General features: G+C 42.7%; 1 protein-coding gene across 1 annotated transcript in view; it reads left to right on the top strand.

The window, feature by feature from the left end:
* htr4 (5-hydroxytryptamine receptor 4) overlaps positions 1-20,848 on the top strand; it is a gene marked incomplete at both ends in the record, with an annotated part of 124,641 nt that overhangs the window by 26,998 nt on the left and 76,795 nt on the right. Inside the window, 2 exons of the mRNA XM_083980588.1 lie at positions 13,083-13,196; positions 19,576-19,776. Of these exons, the coding sequence (XP_083836714.1) occupies positions 13,083-13,196; positions 19,576-19,776 (315 nt within the window). The remainder of the gene's footprint in view (positions 1-13,082; positions 13,197-19,575; positions 19,777-20,848) is intronic.

The raw sequence follows: 20,848 nt of genomic DNA, 5'->3' as shown, positions 1-20,848 counted from the left end.
ATTGACTTTCATTTCACACACACGCACGACGTCCTTTTCTATTCCGAACTGTCCCTGGTGCATTTAATGTCAGGTCGGTTAGTGCACACTTATTGTCTCCTCGCTGCCTACACCATTGGTCACACACCATTAACCTTCCCATTGAGGAGGACAGGGTCTTCACATTACGTTCAGGCAATCATCTCAGGAGTCCAGATGAGTCTCAGCAACCTGAAATGGGCTCAGTTATTCCTGGTCCATCAGTGCATTACACTGTGAGGAAACAGTGAGTCCTTGTTTAGTTGGCGGGGAGTCGGAAATTACCTTTTTTTTATGTGTCCTGTGATATACTTAGCTCCCAGTCAATCAGCCAGATGTGGTGTGGTCACTGGACACTGGAAAACCTCCTCTTTTTATCAACTGGATTAATCTAAATATTCAATATACAGTATAGTCCCGTTTCCACCGAAGAAGTTCCTGATAAAAAAATTTAAGAGGCGGCAACTTTAGTGTCTCCACTGCAGAGTAGGACCTACACCGCGGACTCTTGAGGCAATGTAATCAATGTGCAACAGTTTTGATTGTCACGTAATCATTGTGCAGCAGTTGTTCTTTTACTGCTCTAGTTCTTTTTTTACGCTTTCTGTTGGCATCATATCCTGCCCTGAATGAACACCCAATCAGCACCAAGTAAACCTCAAGCCCCGCCCGGGAGTTATTGGTCCCTGAGGCAGGGACACGAAAACGCTCACGGATGAAATCGGCAAAATATTTAATGGATGTGCCTTTCGTTTAGACAGCGACGGCGTTTTGGGGGCTTGAAAACACAAAAAAAAGAAACCACCCTCCAGAGTGGAAATTTTAAAAATGCTCCACCGTTGCGTCCCCATGTAAAGGGTGAAAACGCAAAAGTCTGCTCTGCGTCACCATATGCACGCAGATTTCCACCCCAAAATCGCGAAATAAAAAGTGAGAACGCAATGCCACTTTTGCGTTTTCTGTTTGAATCGTTTGTTTAAGCGTAGCCTCATTTAGGCCCCCGTAAAAGTTCCAGGGAATTTCAATATTGAAATTCCCTGGAACTTTTACGGGGGCCTAAATGAGGCTAGAACCCAGTAGAAGATGAGGCTTAAACCAACACTAAGTAACTTTTCAACCTTCATATAATATTTTCATAACTCTTGTGATGGTACATCGACTTACAACAGGTTGAATGACACCTCTGTCATGGCCTGAGGGGGTCTGCATCGCCTTCACTGGCACTAAGCAGCTTTGAGGAGCATGGTGGGAACCCGGCTCTCACTTAAGTTTCACTTTCACTTTCGCGAGTCACGACGAGGAGGGAGCAGCAATGCGGCACCTTTCCATCGGATTGTGTCTGTGTGTTTACTGTGAAATGATCCGCTGGTAACAGAAACTTAGTTTGGACGTCTTCTGTTAACCTGTTCACGCAGGCCCCCTAGTGGTTGGGACGCCGGCGTCCCAAATCAATAACACACGAACGGCGTCCTTAATATAACGAAAAGTAGGCATGCTGTAATTAAAACTCCACCACAGACCTTTTAAGGACACTTTCAGCAACAGGTAGAAAAAAAAATGAAGTTTCTAGGTGCTACGGTTTTTTCACAGTCACTGAAAATGTCTCAAACAATATCAGACTACGGCAGCCCGCAAGCGACGTCACGTCAACAACGAAGGTGATTTTAACATATATGTACCATCTGTACACCTCTTCTTTCACCACCAAAAAATCGTTTTCTGTCATATAAACAAAAGCAAAGCACAAAAATGCAGTTTTTACCCCATTAAAGGTTTAAACAAGCCTGCTCACTCAATGCAAACAAACCCGGAAGTCATTTTCGAGTGCCGAAAAAGACGGACATAAACAGTCACAGACCCACTAAAACACTGAATAAAATTACAAGCTTACCCTTTTTTAAAAGCTGAACATGTGCTCGAAAATAATCCATTGATTGATTTTATCCATCGTGACCAGATATTCCACGGCGTTTTACGTAACTCCGCAGTTCTAATACTACTCGCATTCTCCGGCAGACTGCGCACCCGGTTTTGCGCATCTCTCGTCGCCTGTCAATCAAAGTCACGGGGGTGAAAACTTTTTGGTCCAATAGCAGAGACTCTAAGGTGTGACCTGATATATAATGATCCCTGATTGGGCAAAGCTTAAGCCTGCACCCAGCTGGTTCATGTGGTTCCCTCTCCCCCTAGTGTCAACATGTAAGCAATACAAGTCGACACAAAAAGTGTGTTTTTACTGCCCCAAGTTTAATTAAAAATAATAATAAAAGACAAAATGAACTATTTCAAATGTCCTTGTTAATTTAAGCCATCACTGATGGTTGTGGGATGTTTACTTCTGGAGTTTTAAAGGAAAATAACAATATAATACAGGCGAAAATAGGTAAATTCATGTTTGGATGGGTTTTGGACACTAAATATTCATCCCCAGAAATAAAATTTTCAAATGGCATTTTACTTATGTAACTGGTGTTCCTAAAACCCATCAAGTGTGTGATTGGCCCCAATAGGTTATCTGTTGGAAAAAAAAAAATCTCACTAAAATCTTGCAGTGTGCATTTTAGCCAAATTGGACAATTTTGGACAGGTTTTGCACACTGTACATCGCCAAGGGACACTGTTTGGAAAAACTCTATAGTGCCTCAGTAGTTTTACATATCAACCTAAAATTTGGTACACATGTGGACAGGGAGTGTGTGAACCATATATGTAAAATTCAACCTGTTTTATAATTAGGATTTTGATATATCACCTTTTCACCAAAAATTTCAAACTCGTTTTTTTTTTTTTCAAAAAAAAATAGCAATTCCAGAAGCCCATTTTTTTATGGAATGACTCAATTCAATATTTTATACATATAGATGTAAAGGGACAAAGGTTGTCTTTCATTTAAGCCATAAACCATAGTTGTGGGATTAGTACTTCTGTGGCTATTAAGCTTTAATTGCAGTGATACAAAAACAGGCGGAAATTGCCAAAAATGGCCTCTGCATGAAGAGGTTAATTTCCATGTGCTAGTGCTCATGGGAGATGGAGTCTTCCTTCAGGCAACACACTACCGCTTTGGGCCACTGGCGCCGCCAAACTCAACCAAAACTGAAAGTTCTTTAGTACTGCTTTAATAGAAAGCGTCTAGCTACACTGCCGTAAAAAAACAACAAGAGCAGTAAAAGAACGAGAACGAGAAAGAGTCTGGTGGATCCGATATAGGTCCTACTCTGCAGTGGAGACACTAAATGAGGAATTTCAATAGCCCCGTATCCACTGAAGTTCCTTCAGTGGATACGGGGCTATTGAAACTGCCCCAAGCTGGTGAACAGTGCATTTAGTTGATGCATCCGTCCACAGACAGTGCAGCACTGGCTCCTCTCAGCTCTGAACCTTCTGGACACTTGCTGAAGGTGAGCTCGGTTCACATATTAAACTGATCCAGACATTGATTTCTGTAGAAATTTGCAATCCGTGCGTCCATCCCGTTTCAGAACACGGATCAACAGTCAAGGGCAGCGTAGCAAACAGAAGGAGAAGCTGATGTGGACGTCTCGGTGAAGGAGAGCACCTGTCAATCGTCTGTCAGTCGGTTTAAAAGTTGCTTCAATCACCTGTGCTGCGACTTTGACATTCGAGCTCTGACAGAAATAAAAAGCAGCTGATTGAAAATTCAAGTTTGATACTTTGACAGCGCAGCAGGCCTGACATCAGTGAAACACACATTTACACACCTCCTCTCGAAACTTTAACTCTGTCTCTTGTTGTTTATGAAACAGTTTTTGATTTCAATTCACACTTTGGGTTTATCACTTCCTGCCAAAGAATGAGTGGGTTTGTCTGAAACCAAGATCCAGATAAGTAAACAGGATGCATGTTCTCAGATGATCCCCTCTGACTTTAGTTGTCCATATTATGGGTTTAAAAATGAATATTAAGAAAGAGGTGATGCTCATAGCAGTAAACAGGGACAGTGCTGCAGTGTCAAGAGACGAAAGCAAAATAAGACAGTGATAGATCATGAGTTTGAGTAATTATAATTGTGCATCACTGCTGCAGCTGTTTACACTTAATCTCGTGCGGGTGGTGTTTTCTTCTCTTGTCTAATCTTGTCAGTTTTTCATCTTGTGTGTGTTTTACCCCTGTGTATTTCTATTTGTTCAAACGTCTTCGTCTCAGTGCTGTGAGGTGAAAGTGATGCATTTGTGTTGGGGCAGTTGTCAGAGATCGATGTGGGAGTGGAGGCGTTTTCAAGTCACACTTTGTTTCAGACTAATTATATTTGCTCACAGCTGGAGAGAGCTGCAGCCTGGAGAAGTTACTGTACAAACTTTTAGATTTATAGTAAAAACTGGAGAAAATGGAGGCGTTGTAGAACTTTGGACCAGGAATGTATATTGACTTAATTCCTCTTGTGGGACTGGGAGATCAGATATTGCTATTACTATTTAACTACTGCAAGAACAGAGGGTCAAAGCTGAAGGTTGTCTGTTTTTAATGGTCAGTTTTAATGTTAAGGCCGCAGCCTCCAAATCATATTATCTAGATGTAAAGGAACATTTGTTCGTTACAAAAACCAAATCAGACCATCCCAATAAAAATCATATCTTGTAATACTCTTTGCATCTTGTGCATAAAAAAGCAACAACAAAGTTATATCAAAGCAGAGTTTAGTGTCCATGCTTTTCTTCTGCTGATTCTTCTTTCACACCACATCATCTGTTTGTACAATGATCATCAAACTAAAGTCAAATGAGCAGCAACAGTTTCAGTTTCTACAGTGCTTTGACACATTCAGATTAAGTTTCATTCCTTCTTTCTACATCTCTCCTGTAGTTAAAAAAAATACTCTTTTTCTGAGGTGAAGTAAAGATAACAAGAGTCTAATTGGAACAAAACTCCAGTCAGCTGCAAGCAGAAACAGAAATCTGACGTTCAGAGGTGGAAACCTCAGCAGCAGCATCGTCGTCTGCTTTAAGAGCGCTTGTCACAGCAAAGAAAATAATCTGGAGCGACTGGAAAAAAAACAGGACTCACTTATAGGAGCGAATCATTTAGAGGCGGCCGCCGTCAGCATGATTAAAACACCAGGCCCAACGTGATTGACAAGCTCAAAGTTGTGTAATTCCAGATTTGAAATGTAAAAAGGTTATAAATGGCGCTTGATTTATTGACCCTGGGGTCTGGGAGGAATTTTTGGTTTTAAGGTTTATTTGGAAAAGATTACATGCAGGTGTCAAGTTGAACGGTGGTTTATGAGAGTTTGTTTTTCTCTCCTGGTTTAGGACAGAAATGAAATCCAGAGGTTTCAGATGGATACAGATGTGACAAAATATTTACTCCAGTGTCAGAAAAAAAAAAACCTCTTCATATTTAATTTTATTTAGACGTTGGCTGTTTTTTTGCAAAATGCGACAGGTCTGCTCGTTCCCACCCTCAGCTTCATCGCCATTCGTCCAATTTTTTTACAGCCGACTGGATCACCCTCGTTCCTAATTTAGTTTTACTCCCAGGCTTTCAAGCTCAATTATTCTTGTTTTTTTCACGTCTCAGCTTTTGCTCTTGCGGTCCAGCCGGAGAAAACCGCCATGACCCAGTCTTCTCTTGTGACACATTTCCCCTTGTTTATGAAGCTGATATGATACCAGTTTGGACGGCACCCATCGCCTCTGGTGCCCGTCTGCATAATAGCAGGCCTGTCTTTGTCTGCTGGGAGGGAACGCCAGTGTCCAGACAGCTATTGTTTGCAATTAGGGATTCCCAGTGAGGCCTTCTGCAGCAGCCTGGCGTGTTTTTTTTCTTTAATCAGAAACAATGTAAAGTTGTTGATCAGATGTTTACCCACACAAGGGATCTGATGGAAGCGTTGGATGCGGACACGTCTGGGTGAGCAGGAACAGAACAAACTGAGGGCTCGGATGACGGGGGCTGGACGGGCCGGGAGATGGGATGTCGGGGTGAGGTCGGGTCGTCTGAGGTGACCGGGACCATGTCCTCCATTAGAGACACTTGGGTTCAGACAGATGAAGCTGCCAACTGGTACCAAATGATCTCATGACTGGTTCTAGCCAAAAGAGGCAGTGATGAAACAGGGGACACACTACACGATTTTCACAGTCATTGCCGATTTAGAGAAGACTTGGACTTGGCGTACACACTGACCAACTGGCTTCTGCAGACTGAAAGACTGGGGATTAACCATTTAACGACTGCGCCAAAGGCATTCAAAATTTGTCAAATCAAATAAAGCCAACTCAGTTCAGGTCAGTTCAGTTCACAGCTTTTTATTATCCCACAGATGGAAATTTGTTTTACAGTGTTAGTAAGAACACACAAAGACAATAAAAACAACATGAGAGAAGGAAGACAAAAGGACCACAAAACCACCAATATTGAGTTTAAAACCAATTAAAAAACAGTTTCAAGTGCAACATGTAAAAAAAAGTGCAGATTAAGAGTAGTGCGAGTTGATTTTACTGATTGCACGTGGGATAAAAGAGCATTAGTACCTATTTGTTCTGGCCCCAGGCAGCCTGAAGGGAGAGGGAGGAATCTGGAGCGATTGTTTCGCCGCTATTTCCTGACGTTGTCTTCCCACCTCCTCTTTTTCATTGGTGGTTGGCGACATGTCGGTTACCAATACACACGCCCGATTACGTCCAGAAAGGCTAAACAAATTCAAACATTTTCACTGCAGGAGTTCCTGGTAAAGATAATGGGGTAGGAACTTTACAGGAAACGTCCTCTCAGCTGCCGTGTCTCCACTGTAGAGCAGGACCCACCGGACTCTTGCAGCGAAGTGAAACAGTTTTGATCATCACACAATCATTGTGCGGCAGTTTTTTTTCTACTACTCTTGTGTGATCGCGTATTTATCATACTTTTTTTTTTTACTACTAATACTATAATGCATCTTTTACTGACTTATTCTCTTCTTTTGGCCGTGTAGACACTTTTTTAATAACGCTGGGTTTTAAAAATGCCGCTTAATTCTGGGCTTTCTCTTGATGTGACATCCTGCTTTGAGTCTGCCCAATCAGAACAGACTAAACCTCAAGCTCCACCGGGAGTTTTTCAAGGCCGATCTGAGTACCTACCCCGGGGCAGGGACTCCTTTCGGCCCCATAAAAGTTCCTGGAGATGGCCTTGGGACACGCACCAACGGCCCCGGCCCCGTTAAATTACCCCAAAATTCCTGCAGTGGAAACACCGCATTTAAAACATGAGGCAACTGAAGTCTGCACCCCGTCACACACCAACAGATTTCTTCACCAACTTTTCCATGCCAACTGTCCCCAACTAGTGCCGACTGGTGCAGAGGAGGCCCGACTGTGAATCGTGGGTAAAATCGTGTAGTGTGTCCGCAGCTTAAGAGAAACTCCACAAACAGCAGCTCGATCGACATGTCGGTTTAAAGATATTGAGCTGAAAACACAAACATGAAAGTAAATGAGACTCCAGGCTGGAAACCACATCAGACATTCAGTGTGGTTCCCTCTGACACGGCTCCTGCTCAGGGTTTATCACTGTGAGAGCAAACTGCCTGTGTCACATCAGCTGTGACCATCCTCCTCTTTCCCCCCCTGCCACCTCCAGCTTTTAAACTCCTCCGGTCAGATAAGGAAGCTCAGGACTTCTCACCCAGAGAGAATACGACGCTCGATGCTGCTGCATCCACACATGAACGACTTTTCTGGGACGGTCGGTCGGACACAAGCTCTTCAATCATGTATCAGCTCTGGATGTTTACGTCATTGAGTCGTCTGTGCCTCTAACTCTGCATCATTTAACGATCCACCACTTTCTTTTCCTTTGGGTGGTTGGTTTCTACCTTTGTTGTTTTTCACACTCCAGACTTCCTGCCCTCGCTGCAGACTCACAGCAGCTACAGTCGGCAGCTGCAGCTTTGAAAACTTTGGTGCAATCGCAGGTAGTTTGGACGTATTCACAGAAACCTCTGAGCAATCAGATGACTCAGTGAAGTGCGCCGCCGGACGCATCACACAGAGCTGTCTGCTGGTCGACCACCGAGGCTTCACACTGCCAATCATCTCGGCTCTTTACGTCCAATCAGCAACACTTCAACGTCCACCTGATCTGGAGTCGCTGTGAGATCGGCGGTGAAGGCGACGGTGCAGGAGGTTTTTTCTGAGACGGAGCAGGTGATGGGTTTTTCTTTTCTTTTTTTTTTCCACTTCATGACACAGGAGGCTTTTTCCAAAACATTATCTTTTAAAAGCTGGTGATTCAGCATAGTTCATAATGACTCAGCACCTTAAAGTAAAGAGTGTGAAAGATCTCATATTCATCTTGAGGCGAGGTACATTTTGTCTTCATGAGAGAAGAAGCAGCAGCAGCTTTTACTTTCGTCTTGTTTTAGCTTTCTGCCACCATCTATGGAGTTAGGGCCAGTTTTGACCCGTGCTTTAAATCAACTGTAAAATACACTTAAGACATTTTTTTCATCTAATTTGTTTTTCATCTCTTGGTTACGTTGTTAGGCTTCCTTATCCATGATAATGATAGTTTTAATATTTTTGGTGTGGGCTCCTGGGCCTTTTTTGTCAGTACACCCCTTGATTTAAATTTAACCTTCCTCTTGTCAGTTTTCTGATACCATCTATGGTGTTAGGGTCGGTTTTGACCCAAGTCTTAAAATTACAACAATTGTGGTGTTAGGGTCGGTTTTGACCCGGTTATAACGATAAATAATAATAATAATTAGAGTTAAACTGAAATCATAAGTGCAAAACCAACCTTTTCATGGATAAGGAGCCTAACAATGTAACCAAGAGATGAGAAACAAATGGGATGACACATAATTGTTTTTAGTGTGTTTTACTGCTGATTTAACCAGAGCATTTTAGAGTTTTGTGAAAATGTTTTTGTTTTATTTTGTTTAAATAGCAGTTCCTGACAAAGTCAAAAAGCCTTGATGCAATAAACAATATATGTGGTACTTTTATGCATTAAAAACCTAAAAACGGGTTGGTTCCAACCCTAACACAAGAGGAAGGTTACTCCTGCTCATCTGCTGGAGGTATTTCCCCAGTCGGCCCTCCGCAGCCTAATTGAAGCAGCTGCTCGCTGATTGCCCATCAGAGGTTCAGCTCAGCGGGAGGTCAAAGGTCACAGGTATCACATCTCAAAAGCAGTCTCCTGTTTCGTTCAGAGCTTTGCTCTTAATTACTTCAGCGATCCTGCAGCCTCCCTCTCTCTGTACACAGATTCATGAAGTGGGTTTAACGGCAAACGAGTTCTTCACACATCTGGAAAATCGATGCAGAGCGAAATGGAAGCGAGAAAAAAAACGGAGAGACGCTGCCTTCATCTCACACATCTGTGTATTTTACCACCTGTTTTTCTGCAGTTTCACTCGAGCTGCCACAGCTTATGTTTTCAAACACGCGGTAAATGTGCAGGAAATGGAGCGACGTGGATGAACTCACTAATGTTAACAAGTGAAAACCTTGAGTTGGGCTTTTTAAAGGTTAAATATAGGCGTCTAGAAAGGAATGTAATTTCACATTATTAGAAGATCTTGAGCTTGATATTGAATTGGTTTTTAAAGACCTTGAGCTGGTGGGAACAGCAGCTTTGTGCAGGACTGAACAAATAGAGCAAATAGACTTGACCTGTGACCTTCTGAGATTCATGTAATCATGGAAACCCAGTGATTTGGTGCCGTTCAGGACGTCTGTGTGGAGAGAGAAAAGTCCAGACAGCAGGTTGGATTTAATGAGTGGACTAATTGTGGTTTGCAGCGACTTTTACTCTTTTGCGTCTTTGTTTTCCTTCAGACAGAACAAAACACAGTCGCGGCTTCATGCAGAAACTACCCAGGTGTGTTCAGGGTCTCTTCTTCTTCACAAGGCTCTGTCAGCCAAATGATTTATATAACTGTTGTTTCCGCAGCATTTCAACATGTCTGTGTGAGCGGCTTCACACAAAGATGTTGAAAAACACTCTCATGCCACGAGGCGACATCCAGGAACCAGATTTAGCTCCGTTTCAACTGAGACATCATTTTACTCACAAATAACCAGAGCCAGGCTTCGGTGAAAGGTTGGATACAGACGGTGTGAGGGCCGGAGGGGCTGCAGGGTCCAGAGTGGTGTGACTGAGCATCAGTAGGTGAATAAAGAGATGAAGCTGCTCTGTGCTGAATAAGAGCATGGAGCCTCATAAATCTTCTTTTCCCCTGGATAGACGAGCACTGAGCTTAATTGTTGTGTAAGAAAGGAGGCAGAATAAGAAGCAGATACTTGAGAGTCAGTGTGTGTGTGTGTGTTTGTGTTTTGAACGCTCAGCTGCAGCGTTGTCAAATCCAAAACAAGTGAGTGAAGCGAGTGGGTTCGTACAGGAGTGAGCTGCCTGTCATACCTGTGGATGTGTGTAAAATGCAGTCGCTACTATAATTACATGAATATTAATGTTTCGTTTGAGGTAAAGGTCAGAGCGTGTAGCTGACAAACTCAAGATGAAAGAAGATTACGGTGCCGTTACTGAACCCCGACCCCCTTCTCAATCTCTCTCTTTTTTATTTATTTTTTTGGATGGGTAATGATGTTTCTGTGGAGAAGCTGTCAGCGCTCCCATTTGATCTGATTAGCGCGTCATCGGCACTGATCAAAGAGCGAGCCTCCTTCACTCACCATCACGTCGCCTTTGAACCTCAGACGCTGGGAGTAAAATAATAATTTTTGCAGATAGAGATGCGACGCGACTCTCCTGAGTCACAGAGACGTGAATTAGCATCTTGCAGGTGATAAGGGAAGAACGTGAAAGACGCAAACACGAGCTGTTCACACTGTGCAGAGGAGGTGATGCTGCATTTTCTCTGCACTGAACCCTCCTCCTCCTCCTCCTCTTCTTCCTCCCTGTCAGACCTTCAAGTGCGAGAGGCCGCAAACTCCAGGAGGATTACTGTAATGCATTACCAATGTCAAACAAGTCTGAGATGAAACGAGTCATTTTCAGAGAGCTCTTAAACCACACAGCTCGCCGCTCCATAACTCACTGCGGCTACTTTGCTGCACCTTGAGCCGTTTTTGCTGAAGCCTCGTCAAGGTTATGAGTGTATATATGGAGTAGGAAAATGCAAGTATGCAGCTTTCGCCCTTAAAATATATCATGTTCTTCCACGGTGGATTGAAAATAAGCACTTTACATCCCTGTCTTTTTTTTTTTTTTTTTTCTTCATTTAAATTAAAGCAGGATCGGCCAGAATGGAAAAATGTCCTCTCTGGATATCAGGGTGCACAAAAAGTTGGTCGTATCTAAGAGTCCTTGGGGGAAGAGTTGCGTTCGCTGTCACTCGGTGCATATAGTGAACGACAGCCTTGTCAGCCGTGGAAACTTTAAATTAAATGTCGAATGGCAAAGATATTGAGTTTTGTCGCAGCGCTTATGAAATGACTCAGTTGAACGACCTCATTATTGCAGAAGATAAAGATCAGCAACATTTACTGGAATCAAAATTTAATTTATGGGTTTCATTTTAGGCTATTGGGGGGGAAAAAAGAAAGGTCACTAATTATTACAGTGGATTATTCAGTTTTAATTAGTGGATTATGGGAATATAGAGTCAGAACATCGTTTATGTGACCGTTAACGCCTGTCCGGCTCAGAGTGAGAGTTGATAACGTTCCCCCGCCCACAGGGGAGCTGTTATCAACGTCCTCAGGTGGATGTTGGGTTGGAGGTGCAGCTGTCGAGAAGTTATGAGGGAATTCCTTAAAATTTGGTGCAAACTTTTACTTGAACTCAGGGACAAAGTGATTTTAGTTTTGTTGCTAAAGGTCAAAGGCCAAGTTCATTGTGACCCCACAAAACAACAGGGTTCCCACATGTCCTGGAAAACCTGGAAAATGGTTGACCGATTTTCCAGTCATGGAAAGCACATGGAAAATAAGAAAAAAGTCAAATGTCCTGGAAAAACTTGAGCTGCCCTGGAAAATTATTTATCACATCATGACATCAGTTCTATTTAAATGTTTCAGACCCCATTAGGGATTTCTAGAGAAATAGCCACTCTGAGTGTTACCAGTATTAGACCACAAGCATGAGGGTTTTCATTCCCGTAACCGTGGGCTCCTTTTCTCCTCCACTGAGTGACAAATAGAGGAGCAGCAGAGAGATGTTTTGGGTGTGGTTTATTGTGTTGTTGTATGATAAATTTGTCACAATTTCGAAGCATGTAAGAGATTTTTTTAATAGATAAATTAGAGCCATAGCTGTGCACATCTTTAAATCAGACTTCTGGAGGTGAGAGAGGAATAAACATAAAAACCCTCCTTGTAAATGTAAAAAATAAGGTACAACTGTTGAAAACAACACTTCAAAGCATGAATGGGACGGGGGATGTATCAGTGTATGATGAAATAACATCTTTATCAGACTGTAGCAGCTGAAAATGTCCTGGAAAATGATTTCAAGTAAAGAGTGGGAACCCTGAACAGTCAGAAATCAGGTGATAAACATGATCTGAGCAGGTTGCTGGAGGTCACAGTGTGAAACAAACACATTTTATTGATCATCATCATCGTCATCCACCATAAGTCACAGGTATCACTTCCTGTGGAAACCCAACACTGTAAAAAGTGTTGCGCCCACTGTGCAACACTTTTTACAGTGTTGGGTTTCCAGCCTCTTTACTTCTTCCTCTGAAGACTCAAATATGTTCCTCATAAGACGTCTGGTTTTTAAATAGAGTCACATGGTACATGGAGGAGATATTAATAATTCCCACAGTCAAACTCTTATGTTTCAATTATAGCAACAATCAGATCACCATAGATACCGAACGTCTGAACCTGCTTGTTCACATCATTAACATGCGTCACAACAGGTTTCAGATGTAGGAGAGCAGAAACATCTCAGCGCTCGCTCACTAATTACCTGAACCAGAGTCTGAACTTCGTTTGGCGAAGTGGAGCCGAGTAATTAGTGAGGATGGATCAGTTTGCTTCATCGCTCTCGTCTATAGACGACACAACGCTCTGCGGTTCCACTCTGCTCATGTTGTTGTTGTTGTTGTTGTTTACCCTCTCTTTGTTTTTCTGCTGTTTCCATAGCGACAGCATGCCAAAGCGGATGGCTCTGATCTGCTTCCTGTCTCTGGTCATGCTGATGAGCGTCCTGGGAAACCTGCTGGTCATGGTGGCCGTCTGCAAGGACAGACAGCTCAGGTGGGACGCCACTTCTTCTTCTTCTGATGTTTTTTTTTTTTGTTTTTTTTTTGTTTTTTTTCAAACCATGCCCCTGTACTGTATTTCCTGCTGTTTTAAAGGGATAGTTCAACATTTTGGCAAATTGGCCCATTGCCATAATCCCTATAGTCATAGCAGTAGGTTCGTTACCTTTATATGTTGGTGCAAGCTATTTTTAGAACGGCCGAGCAGAGCCGCAAGCTGCTCAGAGCTACGCTACGGAGGCTCATGGGATTTCTTGGTTCCCTCATCAGACTCAACTCATCAAATACACAATCCAACAACTCCAAAACGCTCTGGTGGACAAATTGCGACCTGCACATTCACCACACTATGAGATAACAACAGAACGTTACCAGACAGATTTGTTTTAGAGATAAATTCAGAGTCTGCTTACTGAAAAACTGTCCCCGACGGGAACGTGCATCAGTGGTTTTGCATGAATTTACCTCTAAAACTACTCTGTCTTGTAACATTCTGTTATTATCTCATAGGGTGGTGAATGTGTCACAACTTGTCCACCAGAGCGTTTTGGAGTTGTTGGATTGTGTATTTGATGAGTTTGATGAGGGAACTATCCCTTTAAAGTGAAACGAAGAGCAGAAGTCACATAGTTGAACACACACAATGATGAAACATTTCTTGTAATATTATAATACGCTGTAGAAAACAAGGTTTATTTCACTGTGACACTGGGTGAGCAACACAAACAGTGCGTGTGACACGTGCACAGCTGTGGGTCACCCTGACGACGGCCGGTCATACATGAACTTCTGCAGTAATTCACTCTTCTGCTCCTGTCCTCTCTCCACCTCACACACACACACACACACACACACACACACACCTGGGAGCTCAGTGTGACCTTTGTCCTCAGGATGTTGACAAGAGGTGTGCATGATGAGTAAACCCCCCTCCCCCGCCCACTCTCACAGGAAGGTGTGTGTGTTTACATGTGGGAATAAGTTAGATTTAATTTGTGTGTATAGTTGTGTACAGTATGCACAGTGTAAATGTGTGTGTGTGTGTTTTAGAAGACTGATGAGTGACAAAGTCGTGGCTGCGATTCCTCAGCTCCCAGAGGAGAAAACAATGACACGCCATCTTTGTCTCTCCGTGCCTCATTGTCTCACCGTCAACTGGGAACACACACACACACACACACACACACACACACACACACACACACACACACACACACACACACACACACACACACACACACACACACAGACAGGAACAGACATCTACTGTTAGACAGACACACACCTGCTCAGTGGAAGTGTCTGGGGGGAGTTTGTGCATCGGTCCGTCAGTTCGTCCTCCTGATTGTTTCTTCATCACCGTGTCAGTTTAATACAGAGAGAGCCGTTCCCTTGTTCATGTGTTGTTGTCATCGACCACACACACACACACACCGACACACACCCACACCTGTGAGTCTCAGTGACATCAACCATCCAGAGAAGCTCCGGCTGCAATGTCACCGTCTCTCCTCGTCCTTCACACCAGAGTCCAGTGTCCAGAAAGTTTTTTAAACCTGACGTCTGAAAAAAAAAAAAAAATCAGCTTTACTGTGAGGAAACCTGATGAAAGAATCACAGAATCAGTTTGTCAGGACTCAGACCGTCTCCGTCACCTTCAGCGTGACGTCAGTCTCCTGACATCGTGCTGACAGCAGATCAGTCGTCAGATTCAATGAATATATTTGATATATAATCTACCTGCAGTTAAAGGAGAATTCCGGTCAGTTACACCATGGCTACCCGGCGCTCGGGATAGTGACAACGCTAACCCATGAGGGCAATTCTTTCAACGACAACAAACACTCAAAAAACAATCAAATATCTATGGTACATGACTGGAATCCTTACGAGACACCACTGAACTCATAAACTGTACAGTATAAACCGGTATAAACAGTAGGCCTATAAACTTTGTGTTTTTGCATGTAGCTAGTCACTCACCTCAGACAGCCGAACTCTGAAACGTCCTGGAAAGACATTACTAAGCGATCGCAGAGCGCCTGCTCTCCCCGCCACAGAAACAAACACTTTTTCCTTGTTGTGATGATTTCTTTACAAAAATAAACGTTCAGAGATATTATGGACATTACCACTGCACTGCTCGACCGTTTATTTTTGTAAAGAAATCATCACAACAAGGAGAAAGTGTTTGTTTCTGTGGCGGAGAGAGCAGGCGCTCTGCGATCGGTTAGTAATGTTTATACTGTTTATACTGTACACTATATGAGTTCAGTATAAGGATTTGAGTCATGTACCATAGATATTTGATTGTGTTTGTTGTGGTTAAAAGAATTGCCCCCATGGGTTAGTGTTGTCGCTATCCTTAGCGCCGTCTAGCCATGGTGTAACTCCGGTTTGCCTGCATCAATTTTAGTTGCGTTTTTTGCTCCCCCCAACACTGGGTGACCATCAGGACAACAATTTAGGGGTCAAAAATGACCGCAATTCTCCTTTAAGATCAGTGCAAAGACATGAATTAAATGCAGCTGCATGAAGTGAAAAAGTCACTTCCCCCAAAACTAAATATATAAAATAAAGAAGAAATAAATAAATAAAGAAGAAAACAATTCAGAAACAAAAGAGTTAATATAGCTGCTGTTGCTGCTAATGCCGGTGTTTTATAGTCGACATATTGGGGGCAAATAAACACAGACAGTCCAACAGTCAAAACTGTGTGTTACGCGCACACACACGCACACAGTCTGTTGTTTATACTGGACACTGAGCAGCTCCAGCAGGAGTCACGCTGATATGAATGAATGTTGATGCCAGAAACTTTAAACAATCAGGAGGCGACTGAGCTCGTTCACACTCTGTTCTCCTGTAATAACCATTAATATTTGTCAATAAAACTTTCTACTTACTAGACGGTATATGGATTATTGATTATCGGTTAACAATATGTAGCTGCCGATGAAGTAGATCCATCTACTCTAAGTATAGTACTTACATTCATATTGTGTGCAATTGTATTTTTATTTTCTTTGGTGCAGAAAATGGAACAAAAAAAAATCAAAGAATGAAAAGAAAAGAAAGGACAAAGAAGGAAAAAAACAACATCTCAGCATCACTGTGTCGTCACCTCTTTAATATCCCACTTAGGATTTATAATCAACTTCTCTGTTGAATGAACCTCTGTATTAAATCAAAACTTCTCTTCTCTTCCCTCTCCTTCTCCTTTCTCTCCGACTCTGGCTCGGTCTCGACTCCACGAGCGGCTGCATATTACAGCAACAGCAACACAATCCTTTTTAATAAAGTTTATTTATTCTCAGCACTTTAAGCCAAACACGATATGTCATCCTAACTAAACATGACAGCGACAGTGTTCCCTCTGGGCCTGTTAATGGTTTCTAAACGGTTCTGAATTACAGCCAACACCACTCTGTGTGTGTTTGCATGTGTGCGTCTGTGTGTGTATCAGTCTGTGTTAGTGTGTGTGGATGTGCATAATCCTGCAGTGTTCTCTACAGTATGTGTGTACAGACTGTACCTTATACTTACTGTAGTGTGTGCATATACTGTACATCAGGCCATGTGTACTTACATGTTTCAGATGTGTGTATGTGCACGTGTGTGTGTGTGTAGGTGTGTTTCCACGGTGACGTGCGTGTGCCCCACATGCAGCGGGGGCAGAGCAGACGGCTGGTTGTTTCCAGCACTAACAGCCTGTTTTAAGGGGCTGTTTGGGTTAGTGACAGGCGGATGGAAAACCCTCACAGACATCCCCTCGCCACCGCTATTTATAGAGCAGGCAGCGTGGAGGACGGGCCGGCCCACCGACCCACTGTGTCGCCTGCTGGGTAGCTGCTGCTGCTGCTGCTGCTCGCCTGGAGTTTGTTTGTCTGTCAATGCAAATACGCCTTAAACCTTTAAGGGGAGTGAGCGAGCACCTGAACGCACCGTCCTCCTCCCGCCTGTCAGGATTTCTCTCTAACAAGACAGTTTGAGTGACAGTGGAGGAGGCGACGACCAGTTCAGCCAGCCGACCGACCGACTCGGTGCGTCTCGCTGCTGCAGCTTCAGGGCGACACGTGCAAATAACCAAACGCTGCAAAGTGAAAGTGAGACAGGGACATGAAGCTTGAAACACATGGAGACTGAACATTTGCAGCGAAATAAGAGACACAATGTGACACAAATTGCCTCAGACAGTCAACATGCTGCATTAAAGTGTAACAGTTTAAAGGAGCTATAAGAAATGTACGGCAAGAGACTAAGGAATCATGTTGATTTGAAATACTGATGTAGGCTACAGCCAGAATATTCACATTTAAAGGTAGGGTTGGAGATGCTGGGAAAACGGTTATAGCAGGCCACGTTTTAAAAAGACACAAGTCAAAAGTCCAATCCCCTTTCCTCAGACTTCTCTCTGAAGCCTCCAGAGCACAGGAACACACAACACTTGTTCAGCTCAGTTCAGCTTCAGTTCAAATCAAGGTGAAACCGTGAAGGTATCGCCCTCGCGACGTGAATGAAATCACAATGTGAGTGACGCAACTTTCCGCGATACTATTGCGTGTCACTGCACAGCATCGCCAACTTTCCTCTAGCTTTTTTCTAATGGCAACACCTGACATCATGATAAACCACCCAGCATCCAGCTCAGAGCTACATCACCACCTACCAGACTGAGTGTTTGATCATTTCAAACGTGTTTGATGTTATCGCAAGTCGCAGTGACGTAACACAATCAACAACCAATAGATGTACTCGAACTAGAGTTGTTCATGTTTCCCAGTTAGTGCCATTAGCTCTGTTACCGCTGCTACAGTCAAACTCTGGAGTGGTCCATTTACTGTATAATGAAACGACCAGTGCAACAAATAACCCTCGTACTTGTGTCCTACTGCGTACGTGTATCTCTGTTGTAAAAGTTTAGCATAGAGGTTACTTTTTACAATTGGGAGTCATGTAAACAAGACGTCACGTGCGTCTTTTTCCGGTCAGTTGTCCTGGAAACATGACGCTCTACCAGTGTGCAGAGTTTGGACCAGAGACAAATGCGTGTACCAGCTGAAAAATGAAACAACATATCGTGATCTTAGAATTATAGGGTTCTATCTCCGTTTTGGGTAGTTCCGAGATATTGAGCATCAAAGTTCCAACTCGGCTTGTGTTTTGGTTGATAGAACCTTTTTATTTTATGAATAACTAATTTAAAAAATGTTGAAATTTTAAAAAATAACACCACACAGGCATTAATAGACCACTAATGGATGATATTATGCAAAAAACTCAATTTTGGAGATAGAACCTTATAATTCTAAGCTCACGATATCACTGTATACGACCATTTTGTGTGAAACACCCATTGTGGCTGCACTTAAGCAGTTTTTAATCAATTATTTATTCTTAGATTTATATTTGGCCACAAGTCTTATAGTTCCTCCCTTTGTCTCCGGGTCCAGTTTATTGTGAGGTCACTCTTCTTCTTCTTGTTTTATCTCTGCAGTGGTTTGTATCAGCAGCTCGACCTCCGTCTGCAGCAGCCCCGACGTTTAGATAAAGAAAATCACCTTTTAAATCACAGAGAGCAGGATAAAGACTGTTTCAGAGGCTGTTAGTCACAGAAACCAGGGAGGATTCAGACCCTGAGCTGCCTCATTAGCCGCATGTTTCACTAATGTGCAGAATGAATCTGCCTTAATCTCTTTCTCTCTCGAGCACAAGAGGACTTTTTTCACTTTCACTTTCACTTCCCCTTCCCTCAGCACCTCTATCTGTCTCCACCCCTTGGAAGATGGATGTTTCCTCCTCTTCCTCTATCTCTTTGTTGTTGTCCTCCTCTATTGTTTTCTGAGTTATGGAATCGATATTAGGTTTAACTACTTTTTTTTCTTCCCTTCTCTTCACTCATGGCGCCATAAGTCACTCAGAGCCTGAACTTCCCTGTTTGTCTTTGACCGCTATTAGAACTTTAATCTACTGAAGTTAATGTTCCCTTCAGGGACTTTGTTTCAAAGAGCAGAGACAAAGCTTTCTGAACTCGCTTCAAGGATTTCCTCTAAACGTCTCCCTGCATATGACCACATGCGATCAGATCTCAATATCCCTATGATTTGATGTTTTTCATTGTTATTTTTCTTAGTTTTTAACGTTATTAGTCAACATTGTCTTATTCCAATTGATTAAATTCAATTCAAATGTAAAACTAAACCTTTTTATTTATTAAAATGGAGAGAATTCATATTAATCTGCCATTATGATATTAATACGCCTCTTGAATATTGATCACCTACTATTGATTTGTTGGTCAGATGAACTTCACAGAGAATGAATACAGATTAAAAAAATAAATCTAAACTCTTTCTCCTTCTTCGTTCCTCCAGGAAAATCAAGACTAATTACTTCATTGTGTCTCTGGCGTTCGCCGACCTGCTGGTGTCGGTGCTGGTGATGCCGTTCGGCGCCATCGAGCTCGTCCACCAGCACTGGATCTACGGAGAGACTTTCTGTCTGGTGCGGACGTCGCTGGACGTCCTGCTCACCACGGCGTCCATACTGCACCTGTGCTGCATCGCCCTGGACAGGTGAGGAGCTCCGCTTCTTCATGTTGTTTTGGTTGGGAGTTGGGGTCGGTGCAGCTTTATCCTCCAGTGTCATGGTTCTCATTTGTGCAGGTTTGTGAACTTACACCCTGTCTGAAATCGTTTTCATTGCAGTGCAAAGGTGAGCGGCTCGGGTTTATGTAGGCAGTATATACTATTGACTGGCTGTGCTGATGAAGTGGTTTTAAATCTGTGTTGTTTGGTGCAGAGATCAGGTTGCTGCTGCCCGGTGCCGCCGTCTTTTTAGCAGTTTAATGACACAAACGGGAGAAAGTGCAACTGTGAAAGAAAAATAAAACATGATTCACTCCACTCGTGTTTAAAACCATAAACAGAGTCCATAAACACCGCAGCCTGGCCACGACTTCCCTTAGATCCATGAAATTACAACATAAATATAATAATAGGCTGATAATGTCTGATCCTGCACCACTCACCAAGGTCAGGCCGCCTCATGTAAGGTGATGAAAAACAATGAAATTAAACAGACAGGAGAAAAATTCAAACTCCGAGGGACCAGGAAAAAAAGATAAAAGTAAACTGAGTGGTTAAAAAATCACATCATCATTACATCACCAAAGGAGACCAAAATGCTACATGAAAATGCAACATATTTATATTATATATAAAGTTTATTATCAAAACCTTTTGTTTAAATAAAAAAAAAAACAAGATGTGTGAATCTGTTTTTTGTTTATTCACTGTGAGTGTCACAGTTATTTCCTGCACTCTGATTTTACTGTAGGTATCCCGGCCTATGGCAAGCATATTTAACATTTAAAAGCTAAGTTTGACTATCCAGAATTAACATTGTAGATATCAACAACGTCTTTCTGACTTGCCATAATTACATTTCAGATATCTGCAACTACATTCTTCTTACAGGACAGATGATGTCACTTTAACCATTCATGTGTATGGGGTTTGTCATTACAGATATCTACAATTCAGTTGCAGATATCCGCTATGTGAATTACGGATATCTGTAACTGAATTACGACTAGTAGCAATTCCAGTTTGAGATTATCTACAATTTGATTCTGACTAGTCATTA

The sequence above is a fragment of the Trachurus trachurus genome (genome assembly GCF_905171665.1).
Source record: "Trachurus trachurus genome assembly, chromosome: 10".
Taxonomy (NCBI): Eukaryota; Metazoa; Chordata; class Actinopteri; order Carangiformes; family Carangidae; genus Trachurus; species Trachurus trachurus.
The sequence above is the reverse complement of the archived record's forward strand: the minus strand, read 5'-3'. Positions and strand labels throughout refer to the sequence as shown.